General features: G+C 50.8%; 1 protein-coding gene across 6 annotated transcripts in view; it reads left to right on the top strand.

Moving 5' to 3' along the window:
- RUNDC3A (RUN domain containing 3A) overlaps positions 1-20,206 on the top strand; it is a 183,380-nt gene that overhangs the window by 105,961 nt on the left and 57,213 nt on the right. For 5 of the 6 annotated variants that reach the window (XM_068263173.1, XM_068263171.1, XM_068263172.1 and 2 more), the window contains exons 2-3: positions 4,284-4,609; positions 19,695-19,810. In XM_068263173.1, the coding sequence (XP_068119274.1) occupies positions 4,503-4,609; positions 19,695-19,810 (223 nt within the window). In that variant the 5' untranslated portion in view covers positions 4,284-4,502. Of the gene's footprint in view, positions 1-4,244; positions 4,610-19,694; positions 19,811-20,206 lie in introns of those variants that run through there. The other variant, XM_068263169.1, reaches the window with a different exon arrangement.

Here is a 20,206-nt window from a genome sequence, read left to right as displayed (position 1 = left end):
ATAGCAATCCCTGCCAATGGCAACTACAGTGTCAGAGGAGCAAAAAGGGGATGGGGAACAGCTTGTTACTGATTACCCCCAAGCACTCTATACATAGCAATCCCTGCCAATGGCAACTACCTTGTCAGAGGTGCAAGAAGGGGATGGGGAGCAGCTTGTTACTGATTACCCCCAAGCACTCCATACATAGCAATCCCTGCCAATGGCCACTACAGTGTCAGAGGCGCAAGAAGGGGATGGGGAGCAGCTTGTTACTGATTACCCCCAAGCACTCTATACATAGCAATCCCTGCCAATGGCAACTACAGTGTCAGAGGAGCAAGAAGGGGATGGGGAACAGCTTGTTACTGATTACCCCCAAGCACTCTACACATAGCAATCCCTGCCAATGGCAACTACAGTGTCAGAGGTGCAAGAAGGGGATGGGGAGCAGCTTGTTACTGATTACCCCCAAGCACTCTATACATAGCAATCCCTGCCAATGGCAACTACAGTGTCAGAGGTGCAAGAAGGGGATGGGGAGCAGCTTGTTAATGATTACCCCCCAGCACTCTATACATAGCAATCCCTGCCAATGGCAACTACAGTGTCAGAGGTGCAAGAAGGGGATGGGGAGCAGCTTGTTACTGATTACCCCCAAGCACTCTATACATAGCAATCCCTGCCAATGGCAACTACAGTGTCAGAGGTGCAAGAAGGGGATGGGGAGCAGCTTGTTACTGATTACCCCCAAGCACTCTATACATAGCAATCCCTGCCAATGGCAACTACAGTGTCAGAGGTGCAAGAAGGGGATGGGGAGCAGCTTGTTACTGATTACCCCCAAGCACTCTATACATAGCAATCCCTGCCAATGGCAACTACAGTGTCAGAGGTGCAAGAAGGGGATGGGGAGCAGCTTGTTACTGATTACCCCCAAGCACTCTATACATAGCAATCCCTGCCAATGGCAACTACAGTGTCAGAGGTGCAAGAAGGGGATGGGGAGCAGCTTGTTAATGATTACCACTATTCAAAGTATCTATAGAAGTGATTATTATGAGCACAGGACCAATAGAGAGCTAATACTTCTAGTGCTAGAGGAAAGGGCCCCTCTAACCCAAGGACCCCGGTGCAATTCCTACCTCTGCATCCCTTATTGCTATTAACACCTATGAAGAAACATGCAAAACCTTTGCCTCTTTTGTATATTGGAGGTAGGTATATAGATTTTTAGTTTTTGCCACATTTGTGTTAAGGTACAACCAGGGGCGTAGCAATAGGGGGTGCAGTGGTTGCGACCGCATCGGGGCCCTTTGGCCAGAGGGGCCCCCATAGGGCCCTCCCTGAACTGCAGTATTAGCTCTCTATTGGTCCTGTGCTCATAATAATCACTTCTATAGATACTTTGAACAGTGGTAATCATTAACAAGCTGCTCCCCATCCCCTTCTTGCACCTCTGACACTGTAGTTGCCATTGGCAGGGATTGCTATGTATAGAGTGCTTGGGGGTAATCAGTAACAAGCTGTTCCCCATCCCCTTCTTGCACCTCTGACACTGTAGTTGCCATTGGCAGGGATTGCTATGTATAGAGTGCTTGGGGGTAATCAGTAACAAGCTGCTCCCCATTCCCTTCTTGCACCTCTGACACTGTAGTTGCCATTGGCAGGGATTGCTATGTATAGAGTGCTTGGGGGTAATCAGTAACAAGCTGTTCCCCATCCCCTTCTTGCACCTCTGACACTGTAGTTGCCATTGGCAGGGATTGCTATGTATAGAGTGCTTGGGGGTAATCAGTAACAAGCTGCTCCCCATCCCCTTCTTGCACCTCTGACACTGTAGTTGCCATTGGCAGGGATTGCTATGTATAGAGTGCTTGGGGGTAATCAGTAACAAGCTGCTCCCCATCCCCTTCTTGCTCCTCTGACACTGTAGTTGCCATTGGCAGGGATTGCTATGTATAGAGTGCTTGGGGGTAATCAGTAACAAGCTGCTCCCCATCCCCTTCTTGCACCTCTGACACTGTAGTTGCCATTGGCAGGGATTGCTATGTATAGAGTGCTAGGGGGTAATCCGTAACAAGCTGCCCCCCATCCCCTTCTTGCACCTCTGACACTGTAGTTGCCATTGGCAGGTTTTGGGCGCTGTATCAATTGTTATGTATAGAGTGCTTGGGGGGCCCCATTGTAAAACTTGTACACTATAGAAAGAAAAAACACTCGGCACTCAAACCTTTTCACTGGGGACAGGGGCCTCCGCTGGCATCCATTGCATTCCTTGTGGGATCAGTCGCCCCAGAAAACACACCTGTAATATGGCACTTGGTCTTCCAGGCAGCTTAGGGAACGTGCAGCCGGTTTGGGTAGCGAAAAACTGGCATATATACTGTACTCGGAGACCGACCAGTACTGTTCACCTATACTGCTTTTAATTCATCATCTTCATGCCATAAATATTACAGAAACCTCATTCACAAGTGTTACATCAAACCTTGAGATGGTAGTGGTGCTGGGGCGTAACAATTGACCCTGCAAGGGATGCAGCCGCAGGGGGGCCCAGAAGCCAAAGGGGGCCCTGTCCTAAGAGACTGACAACTAAGGGCAAGGAGAGAAAAAACTTCCTGCTCTCTGCACAATTGTTCTAATGACTGCATCTGCTCAGCCACTGATAAGGAATCACACAGTTTTTCAGACGTAGATTTGTTTTGGCGGGAGGGGGCCCCATTCAAAGTTTCAAAGGGGGGCCCAGTGATTTCTAGTTACGTCCCTGGAAGTGGTGCTGGGGTTCACAGGGTTCAGGTGACTGGGGTGTGGGAGGATGGCACTACAGCCGTTTCGCGCCTGACTGGCGTTTACTACCATCTCAAGGTTTGATGTAACACTTGTGAATGTTGCTTCTGTAATATTTATGGCATGAATGATGCATTAAAAGCAGTATACAGTATGTGAACAGTGCCGGTCTGCCTCCGAGTACAGTAACAATGTAAAACTTGCATCGGGGCCCACAGCTCCTAAGCTACGCCACTGGGTACAACAGCACAGTTTTAGGTGTCTTTAAATGGCTTGCCTTACCTATACCTCCCAACTTTTTGAGATGAGAAAGAGGGACACTTAAGCCACACCCCTGATCACGCCCGTCACACCCCTAGTCATGCATGCCATAAAGATTTTATAAGAAAAATAATTTGTTTTATAATTCAAACCCCACTGGTCCTTTCTATCATTTTCCTTCAGGCTACTTACACACCAAGACGTTGCGTTGTAGGGGACGTTATGGTCTCATAACGTGCCCCTAACGCAACGCATGGTGGTGCGGGAGAGGACGTTAGAGTGAGCCGCGTTAGGCGGCTCTATCCGCATAAGGTCTCCCAGAGTGGCGCTGATTGGCCGGTGGGACCACGTGATGCGGAGCGAGACACTCCGCATCACGTGGTCCCGCGGCCAATCAGCGGCCGCCAGTGCAGTGAATATTAAGTAGCCATGTGCGCGGCTACTGTAGCGGCATCTCCCCGCCTCCTCTCCACCCCCCACTGAGCATGTGCAAACAGTCTAACGCGGCTAAAGCCGCTAGAACGCACAGCATGCTGCACTTTCACTACAACGTGCAGCGTTACATGTAACGCAACGTGGGCTGTGTGAACAGCCCACTTGTTACATTGCTGTGCGTTGGGGGAGCGTTACAGGCTGCACTAACGTGCGCCTGTAACGTCCCTGTGTGGAAGCAGCCTCATAGTAACATTTTAAAATTAGTAACATATCAATTTAAACGATGGGAATAAAGTTTAGAGTCCAACAAATACATTTTTTTAGTAGAGAAATATATATATTTACATAGAAAGAGGGACAAAGTCCTGAAAGAGGGACAAATGGGGAGGAAAGAGGGACAGAGGGACAGGGCTCCCAAAGAGGGACAGTCCCTCCAAAAGAGGGACAGTTGGGAGCTTTGCCTTACCTCCTGTGTCCTTCAGCTCTACTAAATCAAAGCCCTTGACATATTCCTTATTTTTGGTAAACTATTTATAATGTGAAACAGATCTTAGCACTGCATAATTCCATAGTTTTATACAAACACTGCAAAGTAAACTAACCATGAGCTATCAGCTGCACTGGAATTGCACTGCCTGCCAGTGTCACTGCCTAGCTGCAGCATGCGTCTTCCCAGCATCGTTTGATTCCTGTATCCATTGTAAGGGTTTTGTGTGTTCTGTGTCACATGACTCCCATCACTAACCTGAACTCCCCCCTCCCTCCCTCCCTCTCTCCTTCCCCCATGTCCTCCTCCATCCATCCATGCTCTCTTCTAGGCCGGGTGACGTCACTGGTCGTGTCTCAGCTTCAGCACCACGGAGAGCGTCCCTCCTCTGCTCTCCATCATCCCATCCATCCATCCTGCTAGCCCATAGGAGGGAATAGGGAGCCACAGGCCTGCAGGAGGAGGTGGGGAGGGGTCCTGGCTGCTGGAGAGGAGCCTGCAGGCCTGCTGGCGGACAAGGACAACCCTTTGTGGGATCAGGGCAGCGTTGATGGAACCCAGCTTCATCCAGTCAGCCATGGCTTTAGGCTTGCCTACTAAAAAGGCGTCTTCAAGGAACATTGCTGTGGAGAGGAAGAATCTGCTCACTGTCTGCAGGTGAGAGGTGGCTGGTGGGGGTGATGGGGGTGCTTTGTATTTGGGGGGCAGGGAAGGCCTGAGATTCAGGAGCACACTAATGGACAGTGTTATAGTGGAAAGATGTACTCTGTCCAGACAGGGTGATGCTCAGATTGTTTTAATACTATGTTGCAAATGAATGACCAGTATTCTATGCATAAGGGAAAAAAGTTGTTTAGACTTATGAAGACTTAAAGGCCCTCTGTCTTGACAATCTTAAAATCTATGTAAACATATGCAATTAGGAAGTACGTTTCTTCCAGAGTAAAATGAGCCATAAATTACTTTTCTCCTATGTTGCTGTCACACACAGTAGATAGTAGAAATCTGACAGAACTGACAGGTTTTAGACTAGCACATCTCCTAATGGGGGTGTTCACAGGGATTTCTTTATTTTCAAAATGCACTTCGTAAATGGCGGTTGCTCCATCCAACTGCCAAAAAAGTGTATGGTGAGCAGGGAGGCTGGCCAGCATGTTTGTATAAATATTTTGCAGAGAGTGTCTTTATAAAGAATAAAGGCCATGCTGAGAATCCCCTATAGAGAGATGGACTAGCCCAAAACCTGTCAATGTCAGATTTTTACTACTTACTGTAAATGTCAGCAACATAGGAGAGAAGAAATGTATGGCTCATTTTACTCAGGAAGAAACATACTTCTTAATTGTGATTTTCGCGACAGTTCCTCTTGAATGGGTCCAAAACTGTTTAAATGACCATAAAAAAACAGCATTTATTTTTCAGTGAATAAACCCCTTGAATTGCTGAAATAGGTCAATACTGTTTATGAATTAGACTGAAAGAGACTGTTAGACTTTAGCAGACACACAAATATCCCAGCAGAGCTTTGTGATGCGCCAGTGTAGAAGGCATTGAGGAAATTGGACAACGGGAGAGGTTAACAGAATGTGATCCTATGGCTTTGCCCACAAGACATCCTCGGTGGGGTGGAGGACCCGCTCTATGGGAATGCTGCTGGAGGTATCAAAGGAAGTGACATCACAGATCTGAAGGCCTAAGTGGAAATAGATGTGGAATGTATGTCAAAGCAGTTCATAAAACACTGAAGGACACAGAGGTGGTTCATGAACATTTGCTAGGACAAGCCTTTAGAACATTCTCTGATACAGGTGACTATGGTGTTTGTAACGTGTCTGGTAACCTTGCTATATGTCTTTAGAGTCAATGTGACATTTTTTATTTTTTTTCTCTATAATCCAATGTGTGGCATTACATTTTTCTAAAAGCGAGAGCATCTTTGCTATCAACAGTATTACTTTTACTCCTAGTTATAAACGTGATATTGATTTGTGATTCAGATTATGCACTTATATTGTGCTAACCAATTTTCTACATTATTTTTACAGCGTACATCAACCACTTCACATCACTGACTGCCCCTCAAAGCATAGCTCCCAAACTGTCCCTCTTTTGGAGGGACTGTCCCTCTTTGGGAGCCCTGTCCCTCTGTCCCTCTTTCCTCCTCATTTGTCCCTCTTTCAGGACTTAGTCCCTCCTTTCTATGTAAATATATATCTTCCTCTACTGAAAAATGTGTGTGTTTGTTTGAATCTAAACTTTATTCCAATCCTTTAAATTGATATATTACTAATTTTAGAATGTTAATATGAAGGAAAATGAACTAGGATAGAAAGGACCAGTGTGGTTTGAATTATAAAGCAACATACTTTTCTTATGAAATCTTTATGGTATGCGTGACTAGGGGTGTGGCGGAGGTGTGATCACGGGTGTGGCAGGGGAGTGGCTTAAGTGTCCCTCCTTCTCATCTTAAAAAGTTGGGAGGTATGTCAAAGGGACTCTGCCAACCACATTATAGGCTTGGTACACACAGGAAAAGGTGTCTAGTCCTGTCCTGTCAGTTTTTGACCCAACACAGGCATTTAAACTTACATACAGGAGCGTAACTATAGGGGAACAGTCCCTGCAACTGCAGGGGGAGGGGGGCAGACCTGTGAAGGGGGGCCACAACTACTAACCTTCCCTTTCTCTAATAAATGGGGCCATCCTTCAGATCAGGTGTTTTGGGGGATAGACATGCTATGGGGGTGATGTCAGTATTTGTCTTATGACCCCTGTGAGATCATCTCCCGGTGAGGGTCACCAGCTGTAGGCAACAGTAAGGATGTGACCATTGGGAGGGGCCTCATAAAAGTTTTGCTTGGGGGCCCTATGATTTGTAGTTACGCTCTGGCTTACTTTGCTAATGTCCATATATGTCTATATATGTAAAGTTTTACTCCTCAAAACATTGCATCTATTGCATACAGTAACGGGAGTATGAGCAGATAACCAGTGCATTGCTTGTGTGTCCTCTGCCCCCTGGCCCATTATATTATGCGTTACATAGTTAGCCACTTCCGGCCCGACGCAGTACGACTCTACGTCCAGCAGGTGGTGCTGCGGCCGTGGCTGGACGCAGACTCTACGTCGCAGTAATCGTGCGTCCTCGCCGATCTCGCCGCTCTGCACCCACCACAATTTGCTCGCTCTGCCGTCTGTAAGACAGCAGAGCTCTGTGAGCCGGTCAGGAGCCGCTTTCCTTGCCTCCTGGCCCTGTCATCACTGTAAGCCAATCCCATTGCCCTACATTGATTGACAGGGTCAGGAGCCAATGAAAGCAGCTCCTGACCACCTCACAGAGCTCTGCTGTCATAGAGACGGCGGGGATAGAATGGCGTGACCGGCGGGAGCGACGGATTATTGTGACTATTCGTTGGTAATTGCCGTTGTACAGTACCAGCAGACTGTGGTCCTTAAGGGGACAGAGACTGCTGTACCGAAATGGTTAAAGGATACCCGAAGTGACATGTGACATGATGAGATAGACATGTGTATGTACAGTGCCTAGCACACAAATAACAAGGCTGTGTTCCTTTTTTTCTTTCTCTGCCTGAAAGAGTTAAAGGGACTCCGAGCAGTAACAAAAATCTAAATCTGAACTTACCTGGGGCTTTCTCCAGCCCACCGTAGGTCAGGAGGTTCCTCAGCATCAATCTGGCATCAATCTGGCTCTTCTCCCAGGGGCTGGTCAGAAATGGCTCGCGGGCGGCTCCCGGCGACACTGGGCCCGTGCGTCTGGCTCCTTCTTCCTGAAAGGTGACGTCAGTCGTCACCACGCCTGCCGCCTCGCGTCATCACGGCGGCCAGTGTGACAGTACTGCGCATGCGCGGTTTAATCACGCTGGGGAGCCATTTCTGACCAGGGCCTGGGAGAAGAGCCAGATTAATGCAGAGGGACCTCCCGACCTACGGTGGGCTGGAGAAAGCCCCGTGTAAGTTTAGATTTAGATTTTTGTTACTGCTCGGAGTCCCTCTAAATATCAGGTATGTAAGTGGCTGACTCAATCCTGACTCAGACAGGAAGTGACTACAGTGTGACCCTCACTGATAAGAAATTCACCTTTTTATCTCTTTCCTGCTCTCAGGAGCCATTTTCTGCCAGGAAAGTGTTTTATAGTTGGAATTTCTTATCAGTGAGGATCACACTGTAGTCACTTCCTGTCTGAGTCAGGACTGAATCAGCCACTTACAAATATTTAACTCTTTCAGACAGAAAAAGAAAAAAGGAACACAGCCTAGTTATTTGTGTACTGGCACTGTACATACACATGTCTATCTCATCATGTCACATGTCACTTCAGGTATCCTTTAACAGAAGTTCTATTTTAATGGTAATAATTAACCAATAATGTGTCGGAATACATCCAACATTGGCGTTCTCCCTTCTAGCTCCAATGCCGGACTTAGTTTGACAAGAAGAAATGTGGGTGTGGCTAGAGGCACCCTTGCCGGATCTAGTCTGGTACGGAATCAGCCTCTTTAGATCAAAGTCTTGGACTAAATCCATTGCGCTCTGTTGCTGCGCCACGTAAAATAACTATTATGTGGACACATTGATCTAGTCCGGCATGGGATCGGGCTACTCACTTTGATCCCCTTTGGCACCACACTGATCCGCATACTGTATATCCTCGAATATATGTGCAAGTCAACTCCAACATTTGACCCTCTTAAACTGGAAATGATTTATTGACTGAAGTGTAAGTCTAATTGTGTGTACATACACACTTAAAAAATCTTAGACCAATTTTACCCCCTTCCATGTAGTATGAGAGCCATACTCTACACAGTCTATTCTATTGAGCGATTTAAGTAGGCCTGACCAAAAAAATGATGGATGAAGCCCCCTATCCATTATTACAAAAAATAAATAAATAAATAGGAAGTTCCCCTTAAAGGGACACTGTAGGGGGGGTCGGGGGAAAATGAGTTGAACTTACCCGGGGCTTCTAATGGTCCCCCGCAGACATCCTGTGCCCGCGCAGCTACTCACCGATGCTAAACACCCCCCCCCCGCAGACGTCCTGTGCCCGTGCAGCCACTCCCCAATGCTAACCCCCCCCCGCAGACATCCTGTGCCCGCGCAGCTACTCACCGATGCTAACCCCCCACAGACGTCCTGTGCCTGCGCAGCCACTCACCGATGCTCCGGCTCCGCCACCGGTTCACTTCTGGAATTTCAGACTTTGAAAACCACTGCGCCTGCATTGCCGTGTCCTCACTCCCGCTGATGTCACCAGGAGCGTACTGCGCAGGCACAGACCATACTGGGCCTGCGCAATACACTCCTGGTGACGTCGGAGGGAGCGAGGACACGGCAACGCAGGTGCAGTGGTTTTTAGACTTTAAAGTCTGAAATTCCAGAAGTGAACCGGAGGCGGGGCCGGAGCATGGGTGAGTGGCTGCGCGGGCACAGGACGTCTGTGGGGGGGCTATTAGAAGCCCCGGGTAAGTTCAACTTATTTTCCCCCGACCCCCCTACAGTATTCCTTTAAACATTACTAGGCAGAGTTACCTGGCTTCTGTGCTGGCTGGTCTGGCTCTCTGCTGGGCGGGCTCCCCTGCCACAAGGTTATCTGACTGTTCCCCCCCCCCCAAATAGCATTCCCTGATCTTCTAGTGGACCCCCTTCCATGCTCCCATGTGCCTCCCTTTCAGGCACCACAGCTCCCTGCATGCCCCATGAAGGCATCACAGTACCCAGCATGGCACTACAGCACCCAGTATGCCCACATAGAGGCACCACAGCGCTTAGCATACCCCCGATTGATGCACCACAGCTCCCAGCATACCAGCCATTGAGACAACACAGCTTGACGATGCCTGGGGGACATCCGAGGCACCCTAGAATAGATCCGGGGCACGGGCCACTGATCTTTGGGGCTAGCGACGCCCCTGGCTCTAAAACGTTCTCATATCAGTAAGCTCTACAAGTTGTGCTTTTCCAAGCAAAAGGTGATGGTGGGAGGGGTTATAAAGCATGCTGGCCACTGCGGCTCAATCTGCAAAAGTTCTCCGGCCATGAGTCAGAAATTTAGACCCGACCCCTAGACTTTTATTTAGTGAGTCAGAGCTAGATTCCGTGCAGGTTCAATGTTGGGCAGAGCTGCAGCGCACGAGCTGGCACCAGCCCCCCTTCCCACATTGATTTATGGGTCATCTCCTCACACTGTACAGGCTCCCCGTGCAGCAGCACTCAGCGATCACCCACAACCCACCACACAAAGTAAAAAAAAAAATCATTATGCCATTATGCGCTCCTCGCCGTGAGCGTTCTGTGCAAGCGCCGTACTCGAAAGATTGATGAGCATGCTCAGATGCATATGACTCTGGGCAAAGTAACGCACCAGACAGAGCCACCAGGGGAGCAGGGAGGGGACCCAGAGGACACCGAGGGACTTCAGGGGCTACAGGGGGCTGGAGGATGCCCCAGGTGAGTTCAGAATTCCATTTTTAGGATGCTTAGGGTCCCTTTAACGCGTGAGAAACATAAAAAGTACTACCACAGTTGTACTTTAACACAGCCTGCGTATCTGTGTGTACTGGCGCACTGGCCAGCCTGCCTATCTGTGTGTACTGGCGCACTGGCCAGCCTGCCTATCTGTGTGTACTGGCGCATTGGCCAGCCTGCCTATCTGTGTGTACTGGAGCACTGGCCAGCCTGCCTATCTGTGTGTACTGGCGCACTGGCCAGCCTGCCTATCTGTGTGTACTGGCGCACTGGCCAGCCTGCCTATCTGTGTGTATTGGGCACTGGCCAGCCTGCCTATCTGTGTGTACTGGAGCACTGGCCAGCCTGCGTATCTGTGTGTACTGGAGCACTGGTCAGTCTGCCTATCTGTGTGTACTGGCGCACTGGCCAGCCTGCCTATCTGTGTGTACTGGTGCACTGGCCAGCCTGCCTATCTGTGTGTATTGGGCACTGGCCAGCCTGCCTATCTGTGTGTACTGGAGCACTGGCCAGCCTGCCTATCTGTGTGTACTGGCGCACTGGCCAGCCTGCCTATCTGTGTGTACTGGTGCACTGGCCAGCCTGCCTATCTGTGTGTATTGGGCACTGGCCAGCCTGCCTATCTGTGTGTACTGGAGCACTGGCCAGCCTGCCTATCTGTGTGTACTGGCGCACTAGCCATCCTGCCTATCTGTGTGTACTGGAGCACTGGCCAGCCTGCCTATCTGTGTGTACTGGCGCACTGGCCAGCCTGCCTATCTGTGTGTACTGGAGCACTGGCCAGCCTGCCTATCTGTGTGTACTGGCGCACTGGCCAGCCTGCCTATCTGTGTGTACTGGCGCACTGGCCAGCCTGCCTATCTGTGTGTACTGGAGCACTGGCCAGCCTGCCTATCTGTGTGTACTGGCGCACTGGCCAGCCTGCCTATCTGTGTGTACTGGCGCACTGGCCAGCCTGCCTATCTGTGTGTACTGGCGCACTGGCCAGCCTGCCTATCTGTGTGTACTGGTGCACTGGCCAGCCTGCCTATCTGTGTGTACTGGCGCACTGGCCAGCCTGCCTATCTGTGTGTACTGGCGCACTGGCCAGCCTGCCTATCTGTGTGTACTGGCGCATTGGCCAGCCTGCCTATCTGTGTGTACTGGCGCACTGGCCAGCCTGCCTATCTGTGTGTACTGGTGCACTGGCCAGCCTGCCTATCTGTGTGTATTGGGCACTGGCCAGCCTGCCTATCTGTGTGTACTGGAGCACTGGCCAGCCTGCATATCTGTGTGTACTGGTGCACTGGTCAGCCTGCCTATCTGTGTGTACTGGCACACTGGCCATCCTGCCTATCTGTGTGTACTGGCGCACTGGCCAGCCTGCATATCTGTGTGTACTGGTGCACTGGCCAGCCTGCCTATCTGTGTGTATTGGGCACTGGCCAGCCTGCCTATCTGTGTGTACTGGAGCACTGGCCAGCCTGCGTATCTGTGTGTATTGGGCACTGGCCAGCCTGCCTATCTGTGTGTACTGGAGCACTGGCCAGCCTGCCTATCTGTGTGTATTGGGCACTGGCCAGCCTGCCTATCTGTGTGTACTGGAGCACTGGCCAGCCTGCGTATCTGTGTGTACTGGAGCACTGGTCAGTCTACCTATCTGTGTGTACTGGCGCACTGGCCAGCCTGCCTATCTGTGTGTACTGGTGCACTGGCCAGCCTGCCTATCTGTGTGTATTGGGCACTGGCCAGCCTGCCTATCTGTGTGTACTGGAGCACTGGCCAGCCTGCCTATCTGTGTGTACTGGCGCACTGGCCAGCCTGCCTATCTGTGTGTACTGGTGCACTGGCCAGCCTGCCTATCTGTGTGTATTGGGCACTGGCCAGCCTGCCTATCTGTGTGTACTGGAGCACTGGCCAGCCTGCCTATCTGTGTGTACTGGCGCACTAGCCATCCTGCCTATCTGTGTGTACTGGAGCACTGGCCAGCCTGCCTATCTGTGTGTACTGGCGCACTGGCCAGCCTGCCTATCTGTGTGTACTGGAGCACTGGCCAGCCTGCCTATCTGTGTGTACTGGCGCACTGGCCAGCCTGCCTATCTGTGTGTACTGGAGCACTGGCCAGCCTGCCTATCTGTGTGTACTGGCGCACTGGCCAGCCTGCCTATCTGTGTTTACTGGCGCACTGGTCAGCCTGCCTATCTGTGTGTACTGGCGCACTGGCCAGCCTGCCTATCTGTGTGTACTGGCGCACTGGCCAGCCTGCCTATCTGTGTGTACTGGAGCACTGGCCAGCCTGCCTATCTGTGTGTACTGGCGCACTGGCCAGCCTGCCTATCTGTGTGTACTGGAGCACTGGCCAGCCTGCCTATCTGTGTGTACTGGCGCACTGGCCAGCCTGCCTATCTGTGTGTACTGGAGCACTGGCCAGCCTGCCTATCTGTGTGTACTGGCGTACTGGCCAGCCTGCCTATCTGTGTGTACTGGCGCACTGGCCAGCCTGCCTATCTGTGTGTACTGGTGCACTGGCCAGCCTGCCTATCTGTGTGTACTGGAGCACTGGCCAGCCTGCCTATCTGTGTGTACTGGCGCACTGGCCAGCCTGCCTATCTGTGTGTACTGGAGCACTGGCCAGCCTGCCTATCTGTGTGTACTGGCGCACTGGTCAGCCTGCCTATCTGTGTGTACTGGTGCACTGGCCAGCCTGCCTATGTGTGTACTGGCCAGCCTGCCTATCTGTGTGTACTGGCGCACTGGCCAGCCTGCCTATCTGTGTGTACTGGTGCACTGGCCAGCCTGCCTATGTGTGTACTGGAGCACTGGTCAGCCTGCCTATCTGTGTGTACTGGTGCACTGGTCAGCCTACCTATCTGTGTATTCTGGCGCACTGGTCAGCCTACCTATCTGTGTGTACTGGAGCACTGGCCAGCCTGCCAATCTGTGTGTACTGGAGCACTGGTCAGCCTGCCTATCTGTGTGTACTGGCGCACTGGCCAGCCTGCATATCTGTGTGTACTAGAGCACTGGCCAGCCTGCCTATCTGTGTGTACTGGCGCACTGGTCAGCCTGCCTATCTGTGTATACTGGCGCACTAGCCAGCCTGCGTATCTGTGTGTACTGGCGCACTAGCCAGCCTGCCTATCTGTGTTTACTGGCGCACATGTCAGCCTGCATATCTGTGTTTACTGGCGCACATGTCAGCCTGCCTATCTGTGTGTACTGGAGCACTGGCCAGCCTGCCTATCTGTGTGTACTGGCGCACATGTCAGCCTGCATATCTGTGTGTACTGGCATACTGGCCAGCCTGCATATCTGTATGTACTGGAGCACTGGCCAGCCTGCCTATCTGTGTGTACTGGCACACTAGCCAGCCTGCCTATCTGTGTTTACTGGCGTACTGGCCAGCCTGCCTATCTGTGTATACTGGCACACTAGCCAGCCTGCGTATCTGTGTGTACTGGCACACTGGTCAGCCTGCCTATCTGTGTGTACTGGCGCACTTGTCAGCCTGCCTATCTGTGTGTACTGACGCACTGGTCAGCCTGCATATCTGTGTGTACTGGCGCACTGGCCAGCCTGCCTATCTGTGTGTACTGGCTAGCCTGCCTATCTGTGTGCACTGCCGCACTGGTCAGCCTGCCTATCTGTGTGTACTGGCGCACTGGTCAGCCTGCCTATCTGTGTGTACTGGCGCACTGGCCAGCCTGCCTATCTGTGTGTACTGGCACACTAAAAAAAAAAAAAACACACGATTGGTTCGCACGATGGCCAGGGGCCCCTGACCTCTCTCACTGGCCGGGGCCCCAAGGCCAATGCGCGATACCTGGAGGGGAGTGCAGGTGGGCCTGGACCTCTCACACCCAGGCTCTGGACCTCTCACATCCAGAAAACCCACCAACACTGCCTCCATACTGAATGCTAAATTCGACACACACAAGCAATAGAACACAGCAATACATGCATGCAGCTACATTTGAGTCGTCAGCAGGTGCTCGTCAGCCAATCAGGATGCACTGTCATACACCCTTTACCTGCCATACCACATCTAGCAGCCATTAGCATTCAGGTGGGAGGCTTCAGTTGGACGCAAATCGCAAGATTGCGTCGCTAGCAGGACCGCCCCGTGCAGGCATCCCTCCCACAGGGGTCCCTCCCTAACCGCTCACCTGTCCGCCATGTCCTAGAGCTGGAAAAAAAAAAGTTTAAAAACACACGATTGGTTCGCACGATGGCCAGGGGCCCCGGACCTCTCTCACTGGCCGGGGCCCCAAGGCCAATGGGCGATACCTGGAGGGGAGTGCAGGTGGGCCTGGACCTCTCACACCCAGGCTCTGGACCTCTCACATCCAGAAAACCCACCAACACTTCCTCCATACTGAATGCTAAATTCGACACACACAAGCAATAGAACACAGCAATACATGCATGCAGCTACATTTGAGTCGTCAGCAGGTGCTCGTCAGCCAATCAGGATGCACTGTCATACACCCTTTACCTGCCATACCACATCTAGCAGCCATTAGCATTCAGGTGGGAGGCTTCAGTTGGACGCAAATCGCAAGATTGCGTCGCTAGCAGGACCGCCCCGTGCAGGCATCCCTCCCACAGGGCTCCCTCCCTAACCGCTCACCTGTCTGCCATGTCCTAGAGCTGAAAAAAAAAAACAAACAAACTGTACTGTACTGGCACACTAGCCAGCCTGCCTATCTGTGTTTACTGGCGTACTGGCCAGCCTGCCTATCTGTGTACTGGCACACTAGCCAGCCTGCGTATCTGTGTGTACTGGCACACTGGTCAGCCTGCGTATCTGTGTGTACTGGTGCACTGGTCAGCCTGCCTATCTGTGTGTACTGGTGCACTGGCCAGCCTGCCTATCTGTGTGTACTGGCGCACTTGTCAGCCTGCCTATCTGTGTGTACTGACGCACTGGTCAGCCTGCCTATCTGTGTGTACTGGCGCACTGGTCAGCCTGCCTATCTGTGTGTACTGGTGCACTGGCCAGCCTGCCTATCTGTGTGTACTGGCGCACTTGTCAGCCTGCCTATCTGTGTGTACTGACGCACTGGCCAGGCTGCCTATCTGTGTGTACTGGCGCGCTGGTCAGCCTGCGTATCTGTGTGTACTGGCTAGCCTGCATATCTGTGTGTACTGCCGCACTGGTCAGCCTGCCTATCTGTGTGTACTGGCGCACTGGTCAGCCTGCCTATCTGTGTGTACTGGTGCACTGGCCAGCCTGCCTATCTGTGTGTACTGGCGCACTTGTCAGCCTGCCTATCTGTGTGTACTGGCGCACTGGCCAGGCTGCCTATCTGTGTGTACTGGCGCGCTGGTCAGCCTGCGTATCTGTGTGTACTGGCGCACTGGCCAGCCTGCCTATCTGTGTGTACTGGCTAGCCTGCATATCTGTGTGTACTGCCGCACTGGTCAGCCTGCCTATCTGTGTGTACTGGTGCACTGGTCAGCCTGCCTATCTGTGTGTACTGGCGCACTGGCCAGCCTACCTATCTGTGTGTACTGACGCACTAGCCAGCCTGCCTATCTGTGTGTACTGGGGCACTGGTCAGCCTGCCTATCTGTGTGTACTGGTGCACTGGCCAGCCTGCCTCTCTGTGTGTACTGGCGCACTTGTCTGCCTGCCTATCTGTGTGTACTGGCGCACTGGCAAGCCTGCCTATCTGTGTGTACTGGCGCACTGGCCAGCCTGCCTATCTGTGTGTACTGGCGCACTGGTCAGCCTGCCTATCTGTGTGTACTGGCGCACTGGTCAGTCTGCCTATCTGTGTGTACTGGCGCACTGGTCAGCCTGCCTATCTGTGTGTACTGGCGCACTAGCAAGCCTGCCTATCTGTGTTCACTGGCGCACATGTCAGCCTGCATATCTGTGTGTACTGGCGCACTGGTCAGCCTGCCTATCTGTGTATACTGGCGCACTAGCCAGCCTGCCTATCTGTGTGTACTGGCGCACTGGCCAGCCTGCATATCTGTGTGTACTGGAGCACTGGCCAGCCTGCCTTTCTGTGTGTACTGGCGCACTGGCCATCCTGCCTATCTGTGTGTACTGGCGCACTGGTCAGCCTGCATATCTGTGTGTACTGGCGCACTGGCCAGGCTGCCTATCTGTGTGTACTGGCGCACATGTCAGCCTGCCTATCTGTTTGTACTGGAGCACTAGCCAGCCTGCCTATCTGTGTGTACTGGCGCACTGGTCAGCCTGCATATCTGTGTGTACTGGCGCACTGGTCAGCCTGCATATCTGTGTGTACTGGCGCACTGGTCAGCCTGCCTATCTGTGTGTACTGGCGCACTTGTCAGCCTGCCTATCTGTGTGTACTGGCGCACTGGTCAGCCTGCCTATCTGTGTGTACTGGCGCATTAGCCAGCCTGCCTATCTGTGTGTACTGGCGCACTTGTCAGCCTGCTTATCCTGAGAGTGCCTGCCTGCGTGTACTGCTGCACCCGGAAGCAGTTATGTCATTTATCTGTCATATTTTTATGTCCTTGAAAGGCCAATGTCTTCACACTCAGAGTGTTCCATAGCCTATATATAGTGCAGGCTGGAAGGTGAAAGGGAAAGTTTAGTTGCTGCGTGCAACACAGACAATTGAATCCCTCACTACCAAGGCATCCTTTGCTACTGGCTGATATAACGCATGCAGTGAAAGCACAGCTGGGGAGAACCAGGCAAGGCAGAGCAGCGGTACATACACTTTCAAGAAAAAGCAAAAGTGTCCCCTTTAGAGCTCTTGGGCCTTTGCCACTTGGGTAACCTTCTCCTGCCCCCCGTATCCAGAGGCTGTGACATGTGGCAGCATGAATTGAGCTTATTTGAATAATGTTCATATCATGGATAATTTCTAACTGATGGTTGTCAGAAGGTTTGTGGAGCAACACTGGCAAAGTCCCTTCTAATAAAATGGGCGTTTATTGCAAGTGCTTAGCTGTTGTGACAATGACCCTTGTTAGTGCTAAGAAGGGTAAAGGTACACCCAGAGCATTCAAGAGTGATAAGGCTGTCATTGCCTAGTGTGCCTTCAGAGCCTGTGCTTTTGTCACCTGCCCATGCCTGTGCTATGAACATGCCTATGCAACAGCTGAAAGGAGCCATGATTGACAGACACATCTGGCGTGCAGAAGTACATATGGTCACTAAGAGTTGGCATTGACTAAATGAATGAGGAGAGAGAGGCTTTTGGCAATTGTTTTACAGGCTGTGTAGCTCATATTCTGGGTACAGCCTGACATCCTGTTTACTTGGATGAACTACTGTCCTCCTGAACTTACCATAATGCCACTAAGAGCCACCAGGTTCACTTAAAGAGAACCCGAGATGGGTTTAAAGAATATTATCTGCATACAGAGGCTGGATCTGCCTATACAGCCCAGCCTCTTTTGCTATTCCAAATCCCCCTAAGGTCCCCCTGCACTCTGCAATCCCTCATAAATCACAGCCACGCTGCTGACAAACAGCTTGTCAGAGGTGGCTGTGTTTATCTCTATAGTGTCAGTGTGCTGCTCTCCCCGCCTCCTGCAGAACTCCAGTCCCCGCCTGCATCCCTTCCCTCCCTGCTGATTGGAGGGAAGGGACGGGGGCAGGGACCGGAGTTATGCTGGTGGCGGGGGAGCAGCTGAGACTGACACTACAGATGTAAACACAGCCTCACAGCACGGCTGTGATTTATGAGGGATTGCAGAGTGCAGTGGGACCTTAGTGAGGTTTGGGATAGCAACAGAGGCTGGGCTGTATAGGCAGATCCAGCCTCTGTATGCAGATAACATTCTTTAAACGCACCTCGGGTTCTCTTTAAAGAGACTCTGTACCAAAAAAAAAGTTCCCCTGGGGGGTACTCACCTCTGGAGGGGAAAGCCTCAGGGTCCCAATGAGGCTTCCCCCTCCCCTGTAGCTGCAGGCAATCCAGCGCTGGCCCCCCCAAAGTCTCCGGCGATCCTGGCTCCACAAGCCTGACAAGCGCTGATTTATTTACCTTCCCTGTCTCCAGCGGGGGCGCTGTTGCGGCTCTCAGCACGGAGATAGGCAGAAGTAGATGATCTCTGTCAGATCCGCTCTACTGCGCAGGAGCAGGAGACTTGAGTCTGCGCAATAGAGCGGCCCGACAGCAATCGGTTATTTCCGCCCATCTCCAAGCGAAGAAGAGTCAATACTGCGCCTGAACTGGAGCAGGGAAGGTAAATATTTACATTCCCGCCAATCCGGAAGATTTTTCGCCGCCGCCGTGGGAGGAAGGGGGAAGCCTCGATAGGATCCGGAGGCTTCCCCCACCCGAGGTGAGTACCCCCAGGGGAGGTTTTTCTTGTTACAGGTTTTCTTTAAAGTGTACCCTAAGTGACATGATGAGCTAAACATGTGCATGTACAGTGCCAAACATATAACTATGCTGTGTTTTTTGTTTTCTGTTTCTGCCTGAAAGATTTATCATTTAGGTCTCTTATGTTGTTGTTATATATATATATATATATATATATATATATATATATATATATATATATATATATATATATATATATATATATATATATATATATATATATATATATATACATATATATATATATATACATATATATATATATATATATATATATATATATATATATATATATATATATATATATAATTTCATGTTACAGTATACTGTACTGCAGGTTTTTATTCCATAGTGAATTATCTGCACTCCAGTCTACAGACAAGGTGGAACTGAGAGAAATAAACAAAGCACACAGAGCCTGGAGGGGGCGTGCATAACTTCTCCCTATCACAGCAGAGGCAGCAGATTCCTCTCTGGGTCGACAAAGGTTGACAAAAAAAAGATGATTACATATATTACAGAGACAGTGCAACTAGAAAAGGCTGCAGTAATCCAGACCACATTAGAACAGGTATAGGAACTTCTAGGATAAAAGAAATAAGGCTGAACATTTTTGTTAGTCTCTTTAAGGTTCGTACACACACCTGATGTCTCCAAAATACGGGTCGTCAGACCTGCCCACAGGGCGGCAGTTCTGATGACAGTTTACCCATGTGTACAGTCAGTCGGCAGGCTGATAAGGCTGGTGTCGACTGATCCGCTCAGTGGATTGGCCAAAACCAGCCTTATCAGACTGCCAACAGTTTGAAGAAATCAGGCCTGTGTAGAATGGTGCTTGCACAGATGTTTGTAGCCAGGAACAGCTGGGCCTCCTATATCTTGGGGCCATGTAACAGTCCCTTGGTCTTTTATGGCTGTAGTAGTTACACTCTTTCCTTTGCCTCCGCAGGTTTTCAGTGAAGACGCTCCTGGAGAAGTACACTGCAGAACCCATTGATGATTCTTCTGAAGAATTTGTGAACTTTGCTGCAATTTTGGAACATATTCTGAGCCATCGATTCAAAGGTGAGAGAGGGAGGGTGGGAGACCTGACCGCTCTATATATGTGGTGGTGCAGAAGTCCATAGACACACATACTCGTTTCGAGGCAATGACGTGTAGTTAGTTCAGCTCTGCTTACCAGGAAATAGAATAAAACTGAGAAGAGAGAGCATGGCATTTTACCAAAGTAGATTGTGGCCATTGGTTTGCACCTTGTCTTAGATAGTACAATGGCCTAGCCTTCCCAGATCTAACCACCCAATGTAGCCCCCAAATAACACAAAGACACCTGATTGGATTTTATAGGCCAGAGCAGCCCGTTTATTTAACAAACTGAACACAAATTCAGAGAGCTGAGGTAAGGGGTCCGATAATTTTCACCATCACGTTAAAAGTCCATGATAACTGGCAAGCAGCCTG

Source organism: Hyperolius riggenbachi, chromosome 12, assembly GCF_040937935.1.
Source record: "Hyperolius riggenbachi isolate aHypRig1 chromosome 12, aHypRig1.pri, whole genome shotgun sequence".
NCBI classification, from domain to species: domain Eukaryota; kingdom Metazoa; phylum Chordata; class Amphibia; order Anura; family Hyperoliidae; genus Hyperolius; species Hyperolius riggenbachi.
This window is presented reverse-complemented; position numbering and strand designations above follow the sequence as displayed.